This window comes from Stigmatopora argus, chromosome 7 (assembly GCF_051989625.1).
Source record: "Stigmatopora argus isolate UIUO_Sarg chromosome 7, RoL_Sarg_1.0, whole genome shotgun sequence".
NCBI classification, from domain to species: Eukaryota; Metazoa; Chordata; class Actinopteri; order Syngnathiformes; family Syngnathidae; genus Stigmatopora; species Stigmatopora argus.
In genome coordinates, this window is record NC_135393.1 from 18930241 (window position 1) to 18945429 (window position 15189).

The 15189-nt window shown below is 42.0% G+C and overlaps 2 protein-coding genes across 2 annotated transcripts; both read right to left on the reverse strand.

Moving 5' to 3' along the window:
- Positions 1 to 66: 66 nt before the first annotated feature.
- Positions 67 to 5500, reverse strand: asah1b (N-acylsphingosine amidohydrolase (acid ceramidase) 1b). The gene is made up of 14 exons (XM_077605792.1): positions 5295 to 5500; positions 5169 to 5215; positions 4506 to 4596; positions 4340 to 4426; positions 4157 to 4235; positions 3999 to 4073; positions 3832 to 3877; positions 3610 to 3754; positions 1590 to 1644; positions 1331 to 1412; positions 1121 to 1252; positions 915 to 1038; positions 537 to 593; positions 67 to 462 (listed from the first exon to the last, which is right to left on the reverse strand). Exons 1-14 carry the CDS (start codon positions 5361 to 5363, stop codon positions 373 to 375), a joined length of 1179 nt encoding a protein of 392 aa, XP_077461918.1. The 5' UTR covers positions 5364 to 5500; the 3' UTR covers positions 67 to 372.
- A 695-nt stretch (positions 5501 to 6195) lies between these two features.
- On the reverse strand, positions 6196 to 9683 carry frg1 (FSHD region gene 1). Its single transcript, XM_077605793.1, has 8 exons — positions 9451 to 9683; positions 8826 to 8893; positions 8632 to 8754; positions 7495 to 7552; positions 7086 to 7200; positions 6913 to 7017; positions 6749 to 6840; positions 6196 to 6392 (listed from the first exon to the last, which is right to left on the reverse strand). Exons 1-8 carry the CDS (start codon positions 9507 to 9509, stop codon positions 6245 to 6247), a joined length of 768 nt encoding a protein of 255 aa, XP_077461919.1. The 5' UTR covers positions 9510 to 9683; the 3' UTR covers positions 6196 to 6244.
- Between the last annotated feature and the right edge of the window lie 5506 nt (positions 9684 to 15189).

Genomic DNA, 15189 nt, shown 5'->3' on the forward strand with positions numbered 1-15189 from the left:
GCAAAAACGTAAGTACCAGTAGATATTTTGGGGAAAAACGCAAGTACCAATAGATATTTTGAATAATTGAAAAAGCAGTATGATTTATTTAAATGTGAAATGTTTGACATTGCACAACCCTTTGTATCCCAAAACATTTCTTAGCACTTTAGCGCCACACAAACCTTTGCTGCAGACAAACATGTTTATCAGATATGACTTTTTGCGCCACGGATGGCCCGCCTGCCGTCATGGGAGTTAATTAAAAGGTTATTCCGGAAAGGTTATTCCGAGGTCAGAAAAAGGCCATTTAGCTAAAATTAAGTCTTTAGATGGTTTGGACAGTTGCGGGCGGGAAAGTGAAAAGGGGGTCACCGTTGCCTTGAGTTGCTTTCACCAGGGCATGCAAGGGCTGGGGCAGTCGCGCACGTACGACTCCAACGTGCCCGTCGACGCTTGCATCAGCGTGGTGTACGTCGTCAGCTGCCGGACAGAAAAATAGCCGGTCAGGATCGCCCACCGTGTGTTGCGAGTGGGACGGGAAAAGAAGCACTCACCTTGTTGAGCACGGGCTTCGTGGACAGCACGTCGTACAGAGTTGACATTGAAACTTTCTAAAGTAAAAATCAACATTGTTAGTGCCAAAAAAACGTAGAAACTTTGTTTAAGAAAAGAAAAACATATCCTTCCATGTTTTTTTTACCTTTTTCAAGTTGCGCTATTTACTAGTATTTTGCTTTTTTACATTCAACTTGCGTTGGAAAACAATCATGACTTTCCCCCCTTGTTTTAAACTAAATTTTGAAAACAGGGTACATATTTTGGGGCCTTTTTTTTCTAAAAAGGCCCCAAAAATATGTACTGTGTATTCTACGGCCGTCCAAGTTTTGACACGACACGCATCTGAACTAGTGTCGGGGGGAAATGCTTCTCACCGCCTGCGAGGTGGCATTCATGCACTTGACGGCGGGCGTGCGTCGATCGTCCAGGAAGAGCGGCTCTTTCCAGTGGTCATAGTTGGTCTCCAGGACGAACCAGCGGCCCAGCTTCAGCTCGATCCTGACGCACGTGCACACAAAAAAATGGCAGACTCAAAACAGGTTGAAATGCATCACGTGGCGGAATCCAAAAGAAACGTTACTCGAGGATGTCCAGGCTGGCCGTTCTGGATCTGGTGATGATGCACGCTTGGCCCGTGGCGTTCCCTCCCAGGATGAAGTAAGCGGGCGCCAAGAGCTTGGTCTGGGCCAAACGGAACTTGGCCTCCTCGTAGCTAATGGACGGATGGATGGGATGGGATGAAAGGGAGCGAGATGGGGGGGGGGAAAAGGACGGAGGGCGAGGGACCAACCTGGTGGCATTTTCCAGCACGGAGCGCGTCAGGAAGCTCATCCAGATCCCGTCTCGCTTTCCAAAGATCCACTCCAAGATGCCTACAAAAGCAAAAGGGAACTTGGCAAGACATTCCAGGTAGAAAATAGCTGGTAGTGGTTGAAAAAGGACAAACATGACTTCCTTTCAGGAGGACATAAGTGGTCAAATTATGCAGAAAACTGCTTGCAATTTAATCACTTTTCATGCTCAATTAAGATGTCACTGGATGAACGCACCGATGTAACCTCCGTCCAAACTGAAGCGTTCGTTCATGGTCAGGGTGAAGACGTTCTGAGGAAACAAAAGTGCGTTAGCCAGGAAAAAGTCTTTAGTACTCTTTGGACTTTTCATATACAGAGTGTTCCAAAATGTTTGACCACATTAATTAGGCCAATCATTTTGACAATTTTCATTGGGGAATGACCTCAAATTTTCACAACCTGTGTAGAAATGTTTCAAGTTTTTGTGTGTAACATTTGGCATTTCTATCTTTTCAGGTTAAGAAATGCCATTCACTTCAATAGAAAAGGCATTTTGTACACTTCTCACTCAGTGTGCCTTCGTCACCAATTTTGCAAAGAAGTCACCAACTATAAAACAAATTGACTCATGTCCTAGTTAGCCTTATGGTATACTACTCTGAAAATCTTGCAAGTTAAGCAGGGTTGGGCTTGGTCAGTACTGGGATGGGAGACTGACCACCTCTGAATACCAGCTTCTGTAAACTCTTATGTTACCTAGCTCAAGTATTCAAGTGCTCACTTAGCCTCTTAGAAGCAGTGGCATCTATTATATACACTATTTCTATTGGGGGCCCGTGGCCTAAGGAGTTAGTGCGGTACCCTTACACCCTCACAACCCTGGCAGCGTGTGATCGCTTCCCGGTGGCGCACATGGTGTCGAAGGCTGGGTGTCCAAGGTTGACTGGTGGCAACCAACGACTGTATGGTGTCGGCAGTCGGCCGAAGGCCGACTGTCGAACACCACCAGGACCCCCCCCCCCAACTGTCTTCCGGTCAGCCGAAGGCTGACCGGAAATAAATTGTTTTGCTGAAAAAAATGACTAAGTATTTATTTGAATGAAAAAAGGTTCATCCATTTACTCAACTACATAGTGTAGTGATCAGTCAAACGACACCGGGATTCGAACCCCAGCTGCCCACACGGCAGTCGGGTGACCGAACCTCTACGCCACAAAGTGGCCACACTTTCCTTTGTCATTATTGGAAAGTCTTGAGTACACATATATAGAAACATCTAAGGGAAAAGTTTTCCCGACTGGACCGGGATTTGAACCCACGCGGCCAGAGTTGTGAGGGTGTAAGGGTAATGCACTAACTCCTTAGGCCACAGGTCCTCAAGTGAAATTGTGAATATAATAGATGCCACTGCTTCTAAGAGGCTAGGTGACTACTTGAATACTTGAGCTAGGTAACATAAGAGTTTCCCAGTCTCCCATCCAAGTACTAACCAAGACCAACCCCACTTAACTTCCAAGATTTTCAGGGTAGTATGCCATAGGCCCAACTAGGACATGAGTGAATTTGTTTTGTAGTTCGCGTCTTCTTCACGCAAACTTTGGTGAAGAAGGAACACCCTCTTGGGTGAATGAGTGAGAAATGAGTGCAAAATACCTTCTCTATTGAAGTGAATGGCATTTCTTAACCTGAAAAGATAGAAACGCCAAACGTTACACATAAAAACTTGAAACGTTTCTACAAAAGTTGTAAAAATTTGAGGTCATTTGAATGAAAATTCTCAAAATGATTGGCCTAAGAAATGGGGTCAAACATTTTGCAACACCCTGTATATATATGTATATATATATGTATATATATATATATGTATATATATATGTGTGTATATATATGTATATATATATATGTATATATATATATATATGTATATGTATATATATATATATATATATATATATATGTGTGTATATATATGTATATATATATGTATATATATGTGTATATATATGTATATATATATGTGTATATATATGTGTATATGTATGTGTATATATATATGTGTATGTGTATATGTATGTGTATATGTATGTGTATATGTATATATATATATAGATATAGATATATACATATATATATATATGTATATATATATATATATATATATATATATATATATATATATAATGTATGTATATATATATATATATATATGTATGTATATATATATATATATATATATATATTTTATATTTATATATTTAACAAAATATATATGTACCGGCTTGATGCCAGTCAGCATGCCCACATAACCGGCAAAGTTGGTGGACTTGAAGACGGTTTGGTTGCCCCTGCGAAAGTCCACGTTGACCACTAACGGCTTTAGCAGCTCGCTCACCACCCAAGATTTGTTCTTCACGTCCCACCTGACCCCCCAAAAAACAAACAAAATCTTTTTTTACACATTCAGCTCATTTTAAATGCAAAACAAGAGCGCTCTTACCCCATAAATAATCCAAAATCCAGGTTGCGACCGTGCACTAAATTTCCTGTCGACACACAAAAACAGTGCCATTCAAAAGGCGTCCGATCCATCGGAAGCTTGGGGGGGGGGGGGGGCGGTTGATCCCGCTCGGAATGGCTTGGACGCCTATCGAGGGCTCGACTGACCTTTGGTGTCCTCGGCAACCACGGAGGTGCAAACGGTGAAAACCTCGTAGAAGATGTTGAATAGGACCACCTCACCTGGAAACGTCATACGGTCAAAAATTGCAAAATAACAAACACAAACACACCCAAAAAAGTGCTTTCATTGAGCGTTTGCTTACCAAGAGGAATTCCGGAAGCCGTGGCGATGCCTTTAATTTCATCCCCGAACGGGTACGGCAGCGTGTTGACCATCAAAGGCTGCCGATCAACACCAAAACGTCATATTCATATTCACCCGGTAAAATGCCTTTCGCGTATTTTGCTTTTTGGTGATGGGATGGGAAAAAAATGTTGCTACTGACCAGGGTGACGTCCACCAGTTGGATGAGTTTCCCGCCGGGGACGAAGGCGTTGGCCAGGTCTCGGATGGCTTCCACCATCTTCACAAACTTGGATGCAAACGGCCCGCTTGAATTGTAACGTGGTATGACGTACGGACGAGGAGTCCGCTTACGGAAAGTGGCGCACCTGCGTCTTTTTGTCGGCGATGACGCCATTCCATCGCTCCTCGGGAGGCAAATCCAGGTTTACGGTGTACCAACTCACAGCACCTTTAAAGCTTAAATACATTTGGGAAGAGCAATTCAACAACATTTTCCATTTTCAAGGTTTGTTGTTTACCGTAGACATTTTTAAAGCACTTCATGGACACGTTCTTTGTAACTTTGAACTTTTTTTTCCAGATTTATTAAAGATCATTTATCAACAGAAATTATAAATTATGAGTTGAATACAAACGATCCTGAACCACCCCATTTTTTAAATATTGTAAATTACGTTTCTGCCATTTTGAGGGGAAGCTTCTTTTAAGCTTTATTATTTTAAATTTTATTGGATTTTTTTCATGAAAAACAGAGCTCCGAGGTCTGATTTTCATGAACACATACAGTATGCATGTTTATGTAACGTGCATTTGTTCCTATAAAGGGTGATGCGTTCAGGTGTCCTGAAAATAATACGCCGATCGTCGAGCCATTTTGTTTGAATCCCCCCTATCTACTAATCAATATAATTAACTTTTAACCGACAAAATATGATAACAACATTTAACCACATTCGATTGAACGAACATTAAACGTTGCACAGCCGAACTGACTTTGTTGCCTGTAAAATGACATGAATTGGACTTACGTGGGCCCACTTGGAGGATACATTCCCGTCCGGCATTCTTCTGTATACTGTAAACATTTTAGATTACAATTAACAGTTGCTTCACTTTTTATAACGAGGCAGAAAATCAACATACACGTAACTTACCGGCGGTATAAACTGTGACGACGCAGCAGCACAAAAAGCAGCGAACATCAGATAAAAAGAGTGGGCCATTTTTTACACACCTGTATGTGATTGGCAAAATGTTTGTACATTAACTCGAGAGGGGGGCTGATTGTTTTTCCTCTCACGCCATCCCGAATTATGCTTTTCCTAGGGGGAAGCTGTAGTCCGATATATATGAATAAACAGTTTTATCAAACATACAATGACAGAAGATGAAGTATATTATTTGATTATAATACTTGATATCACAATAAGATATTGTTTTGGAAAAAAACACTGATATTTGTAACAAAAGATTAAACTGTTTTTCTTAAACACCCCCATCAATGGTTCCTCCCATGCGGAAGTGTGTCGTTTGTTATATGTTGTAACTCCAAGGCGGTGTTACACGGTAATAAAAGTGATCGTCATATCAGAACCACATTAGGAAATTTGACATTGACGGTTGAATAATGTTTAAAATGTTAAAAGCACGCGCTAAAATGATAAATTTGTCCCCATGAGCTGATACGTCTGAGTCACATTTTAGCGTGGTGAGGCATACACCCCCGCCAAACGCGGTTAAGAAGATAGTGGTTTGCTCCACGCGGAAGTGGCTCACGAGTGTTGCTTTCGCGTGACACCGAGAGGGGCGGACTAAACGGTTGTCTTTGTTAATACTTGCATGTCAAGTTTGCATCTCGTGACAGAAGAGAACTGAAAGTAACAATCTAGTTTTGGAAAAATGTAGACAAGCACATGACATGAGTTTGACACTTAAAACGCTTAGTGTTTATTTAACAGCACCATTAAGAAAAATAATTTGCCGCTTTTTATCAAATAGTTCTGTCATATTTTTGATGTTAGCTAGGGTATATTTGAACTACAAACACGCACAGTATACATACGTAAATGATGTTTATTTAAACAATAAAATCTAAACAAACACTTCACTTGCAGTATCGATCTGCTTTCATTTGGCTCCTTCTGTCGAGCAAAGCTTCGTGAAACTTTCCATCCAGTCGTGCCTTCTTCAGCGAGGACGGCTCCTCCTCGTTTATTCGCAGGCGCCGGTCCTGGAAACTCTGAAACTTTTTCCTGGAAAGTCACATTTAAACAGTCAAATAATTGTGGTAATAGAGACACTCCATCACATCAAAAGAAAACGAGGCAACTTATTGCCAGGCAGATTTGGTCATGATTTTTTTTATGAGAGACTGCCTCTAATTTCATTTTATGTATTCAATGTTGCCAAGATAAAGTATACATATTTTTTCAAATAAACTATTTTTTTCTTCATAACTTAAGCTTGTTGCTAGGCAGGCTATCGGCAAATTTAAAAAAATGGCATAGCATAGCAGGCTCCAAAATCAAAACAAGGCTACTTGTTGCTAGGCAGAATAGGCTCGAGACAGACCGATGAAAAAACGTGCATTTTAACCGGCCGCACTCACACGTAATTGAGCTCGCAGTTCTTGACGTCGCCTCGGTCCTCGTCGGCGATGTTGTCTTTGGGCTTCACGTTTCGCTCGGTGCACGAGCGGATCTACGGCCGGGGGGGACGGGACGCTCGTCGTCAAAACACCGCGCCGCGAAAAGACGGAAGGCGGCACCTCACCTTCAGCATCTCGGCCTCGCCCGCCGTTCTGCTCTTGGCCTCGATGTCGCCGCTCTCGCTGTAGGAGATGAAGCAGCTGTTGGCGGCCATGAGCGCCATCTTGCCCTGACGCGCAGGTAGTTCACGTAAGCGGCGGTCGCGGAGTTACAAAACGATCGATTGTTGGCGGTTACCTCTTGAAAGACGGGCTCCCACTGCTCCCTGGCGCCGATGGCGTCGGAGCGGCCCACCACCAGGCTGTCGGCGTTGAGACCCAAATACTTGCCGTAGCCTGACTTCAAAGCGATCCTGCCCAGGATTTCCAGGATTTAGCAGTTTTACTTGGGTTAGCATTTGAGAAAAAGACAACGCGGAAGACGGCGCTGGATGTCCAATCCATTTAAAGTGGGCGGGATGGCAGCTATTGAACAAATATTGTTTTCCCAATCTGATTAAAAAGCAAACACTATATTTAATTTAGATTTTTTTTAGATACAAGCACCCCCACTACTCAATAAAATCAATCATATTAATCAAATCGTCCATGGCGGCCAACAAGTGAAGTTTGAGAGCCCTTCGATATGAAGACGTACGCCCGGTCACCTGTTGTCAGAGAGCTTGACTGCCGTAAATTGTTCCGGTGGGTCTGGTCCTTCGTCCTCTGAAGCAAAACCAAAAGAAAAAAAAAGACATCAATGACTCAATTCACAAACAAGTTTGAACAAGCGAGTTAGCAAAATGCTACAGTTAACATATAAACAAATGTTCCTTTGTACTCCCACAAGTCAAAATGGACGTCTGGCGCCGTCAATGGTGCTAAAGCATGAGTTGACGAAGGCCTAAAATGAATAGGGGGTGACCACATTTCTACAAGAGATGAGAAGAACCCAAGTAAACAAAGCCCCTCAACATCGTTCAGCAAGCTTTCACTCCTGCAATGTGTTTGTCATCCACGCGGGGGAGTTGTTTCACCATTTTCATCAACAACGGAACGTTGTCGTTCTCTCATCTCTGGACGACCAACTTCAATTCATCCATCTATCAACATTCAGAACGTGAGGACGGAGACACTCGGGGGGAATTGCTTCATCTAAAAACGAACGCCGGTTGGTGGTCCGAGGCAGCGTGACGTTCAAACGTCCGCTTTGCCCCGAACTCGACCCGTCGTCGGCCAACCGATGTCACGAATCTCTGATTTTTTTCTCCTTCTTCTTCTCCTTTTCTTTTTTTAATAGAAATTAGCACACGGAAAGCCGCAGCGAGGGAAGCGTTTACATTTTAAATGAGGTGCGAACGTGCGTCGCATGACAAGCGGGACGTTGCCGCCCCTTTAAATGGTGGAAGTAAAACACCGACACCTTAAAGATTTTCCAAAAGACACGTACAGACGTTTAGTGGCATTTAACCGTCTATTCCGGTTCTTCGGCTAAGAGAGGACGTGCTGTGCAAGTTATGAAAAGATACAAATTGATTTTGAAAACAACTATTGACGACCAATCCAATTCAACTGGGAGGGCTTGGAAATTATTTGGATGCATTTCAAAAACTATTTTGCCGTTATGATTCAAAGGCTTATAAAGGACTGTAGGCAACATTGAAATGAGTTTTTTTTTCTCAAATTTTGCATTATTTTGGTGTTCTTTGGGTAACAAAATCTAATAACGAAGTCAGCTTCAATTAAAACAGAATTAACAAATTAAAATGAATCAAAACCAAAAACAATTTCGATTTCAACCTCACCTGCATGCGGCGCTCCAATGGTGAAGAGTCCCGTGTCCAGCGCGTGGATGTACGAGTTGCTGTGCATCTCGATGGCGACCGTGCCCATAATATCCCCAAAATGGCGGACGACCCACCAACCGCCTGGTCAGTAAAACGACAAAAACACAAATTTCAGGTGCGTGAATAAAACACGAGCGGACAAAAAAACGTACCGACGACATCCTGCTTGTATTCATCGTCTTCAGACTTTCTCTTCTTATTTTTGTCTTTCTTCTTTTTCCTATTGAAAAACAGAATCAAGTCAAAACGATTAGAAATGGTCCTCTTTCTCCTTGAATGATATTCTTTTTAAATAATTGGCATAGTTCTAAAATATGTAGGAGAGTAAACAACACTCAAAAGATACTTAAAAGATCCACCAACAAATCGGTCAAATGAAAATTTCAATTGAGTGACATAGATTATGCTGAAGTACAAATGACTTAAAGATACGTTAGTATAATTGAAATTTAATAGGACACTTAAACTCATCTTAAAAATGTTAACTTAAATTTAATCACTTTGAAAACCAAAAATAAAAACATCGATTCGGCTGCTTTGGTTGATCATTAATCACTATCGCTCATTAATACATATATTAATTTTATTTTGATTTTAGGTAGGCACAAGTGTACCCATTTGTTTTGTTTACAATTTTTTTCACCGTTCATTTAAACGCACCGCTCCTGCTAAGCTTGTTAGCATTTGGCAAAACGAACTAAAACGCCAACCAAAGAAACGTTTTAATTCGTCGCCAGCCCACTTTTCCGCCCACATGATAGTTATTTAATAACTCACCCTTTATTTTGTCCCTTTAGAACCAATTTGGTGGATTTAACGCGAGAATACTCTGCCATTTCGTCGAACTCGACTCGGTTAGCAAGCTAGCACGATTTACAGCACCAGGAAAAACAACTACGGCGGCCGCGGAGGCACAAACAAGTGTGCCTGTGACTTTTTCTTAAAGCACTACAACATCTTAAAATTATCAAGAATCTAATAGGTCTAAGTTTTACTAAAATTTACTTTACTACTTTTCAAAATGAAATTTTAACCCGTTTGGTAATCAAAACAATATTTGTGTATCTTCTTTACATCAAAAGTTAAGGGCAAAATACAAGTGTGGCGCACAAAAGTAACTCTTGGTCTGCCTTTGACAACAAAGGGGGGTGCTGGAGCCTATACCAAAAAGGTAGGGGAAACCTTGAATTGGTGGCCAGCCAATCACAGGGCACGAGGAGACAAAGGACAACCAATCATAGCTATGCTCGGGACATTTAGTGTAAAATTAGCTTAGCATGCATATTTTTGTGATGTAGGAGGAAACTGGAGAACCCACGCAGAGCATTTAAACTCCACACATTGAGGAATCGAACCCAAGACCCCAGAACTGCAAGGCAGATGCACTAACCACTCACCCACCGGGTCACCCAGGTAAAAAGATTGCCTGAAACGACATAAATCTCTCCTTAACTTAAGCCTAAGCCTAAACCTAAGTAAGACCAACCCTTTCACCAATAGAAATTTAATTTAACATGATAACTGGTTCCTGTTTCAGTGCCGTTGACAAGTGATAAAATGTTCATTCGCCTCACAATGGATTGGACGTCTAGCGCCATCAATGGCAGCCAATGAGCTAAGTGAGAAAGTCCCAAAACCTATAAGATTTGCTCCCAAAATTGAATTCAACAGTACTTTAATTGAGCGTTTTCCTTTTCGGAAATGAATTGCACATTTTTTGTTTGATTTATTTAATATTGCAGCAATGGTGAAATTGACAGTTATGCTGTCTTCATAAATTTTGACCCGAAAGCGGACGTGGGTTCAACAAGAGGCCGATGTAGCCTTTTTTTTTCTTCCGTGAAGGTCAATTTTTCCTGCTTTTCAGCATTATTTTCTGCGCCTCGACGTAGCTTCCGCTGGAATTTGTCACCCGCGTTTAGCTGTTTGATTTCCGCCACGCTCCCCGAGGGAAATCAAGCAAAACCGTAGCGTTAGACAGGTGGCGTTCGTCCCCGCCGTTAACTCGCTCAATGTCAGGCGGGCGCTAAGACGACCCTACAAAGCCGCCTTTTTTTCTTCGTCTTCTTCTCCTTCCTGACGTTACGTAAGGACGCGTGGGGAATGCTGGAGAATTAGTCGGAGTCGTCTTAAATCCAGCGGCGGTGGGCTTTGGGAAGGCGCCGTCAAGAGGCTTACTTCACAAAATGTCAGACTTAACTTTCCCGCGGAGCGCTGACGAGCGCCGGGGAAGAGAAAAGCGTGAAAGTGGCCTTTAAAATGCGGGGAATTCGCAACACGCCCAATAAAACGCTCTTACGTGCTTACCCATCAGCCAAAACTCCACGTTTGCTTTCCAGACGACGGTCGGCCAATCGTGTGGCGTCCAATCAGCCCCATTGAAATGAGTTTATCACTAATAGGTGAAATTTGAAGTGGAAGGGACGGCAGCGGGTAAGACATTTTTAATATTATTTTTAAAGTGGTTTATTTATATATATATACATATATATACACATACATATATCTATATACATATATATACACATATACATATATATACACATATACATATATATACACATATACATATATCTATATACATATATATATACACATATACATATATCTATATACATACATATATATATATGTATATGTGTATATATATGTGTGTATATATATACACACACACATATATATATATATATATATATATATATATATATATATATATATATATATATAACATATTTAAATGGTCAAACGTTTCTTCAAATCATTTTCTTATTTAGGATAACATTTAGGAGAATATATTTGAATGAAAAAACACCTTACTAATATTGTCTTTTTGAATATACTTTCTTTCATTTAGAAGGAAGTTATTTACCAATGACGATATTTTTTGTAATGATTAATGAAACATGATCCTCTTGGCTCAATAATGTTTCTTGAAAACATGTAACAAAAAAGTTTCTCGACAGGGTCTAAAAACAAAAATATTTTTTTAATTTTTTTTTAATGTTCTTGTCATTCCGGAAATAAAGCATTTTATTGTTCCGAGTGCTTGTTGCTAGGCAGAATCCGAGTGCTTATCGGCAACTTGTCAGCCAAGTGAATAAAGGAGGGCCTGGCTGGGCTCCGCTGGGAAATCCCAAGCGGTCGAGCGCTCAAGAGTTACGACGGAGCACAAAATGAAAAACAATGAGCTCAAAGAAGCAGAAAATCTCTTCCAGAGACGACGGCAACACCACAACAGCCTTTAATCCCAAACGGGATCCAAACGGACTACGAACGCCACGGAAAAAGAGGAAACGGTGGCCAAGAGGCCTCCAGGGGAACCTTCGTTCAGCCCTGGCCGGTCACAACGGATTGGGCGCAAAGGATTGGGCGCAAAGGATTGGGCGCAAAGGATTGGGCGCAAAGGATTGGGCGCAAAGGATTGGGCGTTGTGCCACTAAATCTAAGTTTTGGGCAAAAAATGGGCTGAACAAGCGTACCAGTTAATCAGTTTTTGCGAAAACCCACAAAAAACATTTAAACTCCACACATTGAGGAATCGAACCCAAGACCACAGAACTGCGAGTCAGACGCACTAACCACTCAGCCACCGGGTCGCCCAGATAAAAACAATGCCTGAAACGAGATCAAATCTCTCCTTAACTTAAGCCTAAGCCTAAGTAAGGCCAACCCTTTCAGGTGGCGTCGCGTGTTCAAATGTCAGCGAAATTGGCGGCGCCGTTTAATTTAATTCTTTTTTTTTTTTTTTGGCGTTTTCCGCAATTTCCTTTTGGCCGCACGACGGTCCCGATCGGATGGCGGCCGGGCCGCGCCACGCCGACAAAACGCCGGGCGCCGGAGGACATCAATCTCCGGCTAAATGATTTTGTGAGCGCGTGGAAGCGCTCCCATCCGTCTTGCGCCGTTTATCCCTGGGATTTCTTTCGTCTTCGTCCGTCCGTATCTGCGGCGGCCGGCCGGCTCAAAAATAAAGAAATAAAAAAAAGCCATCCCGAGAAGCCATATTTACAAAATAGATCAATAAATGGGGGGAGCCAAGCTTATTATTTTTCCCGCCTGCAGGCGTCGAGAACTCGTTCGAATTCGCTCGTGTCTTTGAAATGGAAAAAAAAGAAGAACATGAGGAAATGACTATTAATATCATGCTAGATTATGATATTAAGATATTGTTGAAGCTCGGTTTAAAGTCTTGAAAGGAAAAAAGCTGGACATCATTAAGAAAGGTCGGACACCTACAAAGCAAGCAAGCCTGTCGCAACCGGGAAGGAACATTTTCAGCACTAAATCGAATAAAAACGTATGCCAGAAATACGACAGGACAGGCTTGACTTTCAGCATTAGCTTCGATGGCCATAGAAAAGAAGGAGGATGTATATTGTGTACAGTTAAAAAGGATTTTTGGTGAGTAAAATATGGCTACATTCCTAAATAATATTTCATTTGTAGGAGGTTATTATTGATGTTTTTTTATGTGTCTCAGCTGTAGCTGCAGTAGAGGTTTTATAGCCCTAAAATAGTTTTTGAGGGTTGGATTGATTCTTTGAAGGCTCGACGAGAAAATGCACGGACCGCCACTGCGATGACATTATAAAAGGTTAAAAAATGAAGATGTTTACAATTCAAGAAAACATTTCCGAGTCTCAAAAAAGTGATTTTGATGGCAAAAATGTCTTCTGAAAATGTGCCGAGTTTAAAAAAAAGTCAACGTACACACATTTGAATCTCGAGGTTTGTTTTGACTCATAACAAGACTTTGGCTCCGCCCCCCCGCCAACATTTCCATGGCCAACTGCTTGTATATTAACCTTGAAATATGTTTTCTATTTCCTACCCTCAATTAAAGTGTCAACCTGAGCATTTTACGACTTTTGCTGGCCCGCTCTGTCTTTTTCTCCGACTTGGACGGACGCACGCGTGAGGAAAATGAACGGCGCTCTTAAAAAAACACGCTTTTTTTTGAAAACGCGTTCCGCCAAGCCGTAAAGCCGTGGTCTGGTTGAGTCCGTCTGCCGATAACGCGGACGAGGACGGATGCGGTGGGCCGTCGAGCGTCGCCACCGCCGAGGAAAAACACGGAGCCTCAATTATGTGCTCGTTTGGGTCGTGGCGTCCAAAGATCTATCCAAATGCTTTTTTTCCGTCCGCTGACTTTTGAACGTTGGCTTGCGATTGGCGCGCTAGCTAGCTTGTTCGCTTAACTCTTTAAGCACCTTCCTAAATAGCTTCAGGATTAACCAAATGAAATAAAACCTACTTTTCCCCCAACAGATTAAACTCTCAAATCTATTGATTATTCATAAAAAATGCTATGCTAATTATTGAGTCGAGCTATCTTTGACTGAAGGCTCGCAGTTCTGGGGTCGAGGGTTCGATCCCCCGAGCCCTCACTGTGTGGAGTTTGGATCTTCTCCCTGGGTGTGCTCAGGTGGCTTTTCTCCGGGTACTCCAGTTTCCTCTAGCATCCCAAAAACATGCATGCTAGGCTAATTGTATGCTAAGTTGTTCTTAGCTAAGAGCGACTGGTTGTTTGTCTCCTAGTGCCCTGCGATTGGTCGGCCACCGATTCAGGGTGCCAGTAGTTTGCTGGGATAGGCTCTGGCACCCCCTCCAACTGTTAAGCAGTTCAGAAATGGTGCATCTTTGTAGGATTTGGATAGAATTATTATTTTGAATAATTTCACTTTAGTGCTTTTCACTCATTACAAAATGAGATTCATTGGATTAGTCAACAGAATAATAATAATAATACTTCTACTACTACTACCACTACTACTACTACTACTAATTAATAATAATGATGATAATAATAATAATAATAATAATAATAATAATAATAATAATAATAATAATAATAATAATAATTATTATTATTATTATTATTATTATTATCATCATCTCGGTTTCGGAATGCACAGATTGATCTCAAAACGAGATCACCTGAAAACCGAAATCTGTTTAAGTGGGACCAATGGCGGCCTTCGTTCATTTGCCCCTCCCAGTAAAAAGGAATTAGACGTTTAGCGCTGCCTTAATTAGCCCCCCAAAACATCGGGGGTGCGTCTCGTGATTTTTGTTTTTGTTTTTCCATACTACAGTCCACGCTAAAACCCGAGCCGTACGAGGTCAAGCGTGGAAAAAAAAAGCCATCGCGGCCACTCCGAGGCAAACGCTGACGACGCAACCGCACGCCGGTGGAAACGGAGCGCCGCGCCGAGGCCGTCCGCTATTTCGGGAGCAGACGGGTCGACTCCCGAGGAAATGATAGACTAACGCTGGGGAGACGGACGCTGCCTTTGCGGGTGTCTAAGCGCCGCCGAACATTTCTTGAACGAAGGCGGGGATAAGGGGGCGTGGCTATAGAGTTGACCCGGAGTTCAAAACAAACGACTTTGGCCAATTTCCTTTCCGCAATCACATTGGTTGATTCTGCCGTCAAAATGCTGCATTTAAAGAGTTCATAGGGAATCTTAAAATGGCCCAAAAGAAACAAGAAGAGCCCAAAAAAGCCACAGGAAG

What these genes read in the sequence shown, in the direction of transcription:
- frg1 (XM_077605793.1), bottom strand. Translation starts at nt 9,509, where the DNA reads ATGGCAGAGTATTCTCGCGTTAAATCCACCAAATTGGTTCTAAAGGGA. An exon ending in CATTGGAGCGCCGCATGCAG is followed by an intron (nt 7,553 to 8,631) that starts GTGAGGTTGAAA and finishes GTTTTGCTTCAG; the next exon opens with AGGACGAAGGACCAGACCCA. An exon ending in GGGAGCCCGTCTTTCAAGAG is followed by an intron (nt 7,018 to 7,085) that starts GTAACCGCCAAC and finishes CCTGCGCGTCAG; the next exon opens with GGCAAGATGGCGCTCATGGC.
- asah1b (XM_077605792.1), bottom strand. Translation starts at nt 5,363, where the DNA reads ATGGCCCACTCTTTTTATCTGATGTTCGCTGCTTTTTGTGCTGCTGCG. An exon ending in TGCTGACTGGCATCAAGCCG is followed by an intron (nt 1,645 to 3,609) that starts GTACATATATAT and finishes TTGTTTCCTCAG; the next exon opens with AACGTCTTCACCCTGACCAT. An exon ending in TTTGGACGGAGGTTACATCG is followed by an intron (nt 1,413 to 1,589) that starts GTGCGTTCATCC and finishes TTGCTTTTGTAG; the next exon opens with GCATCTTGGAGTGGATCTTT.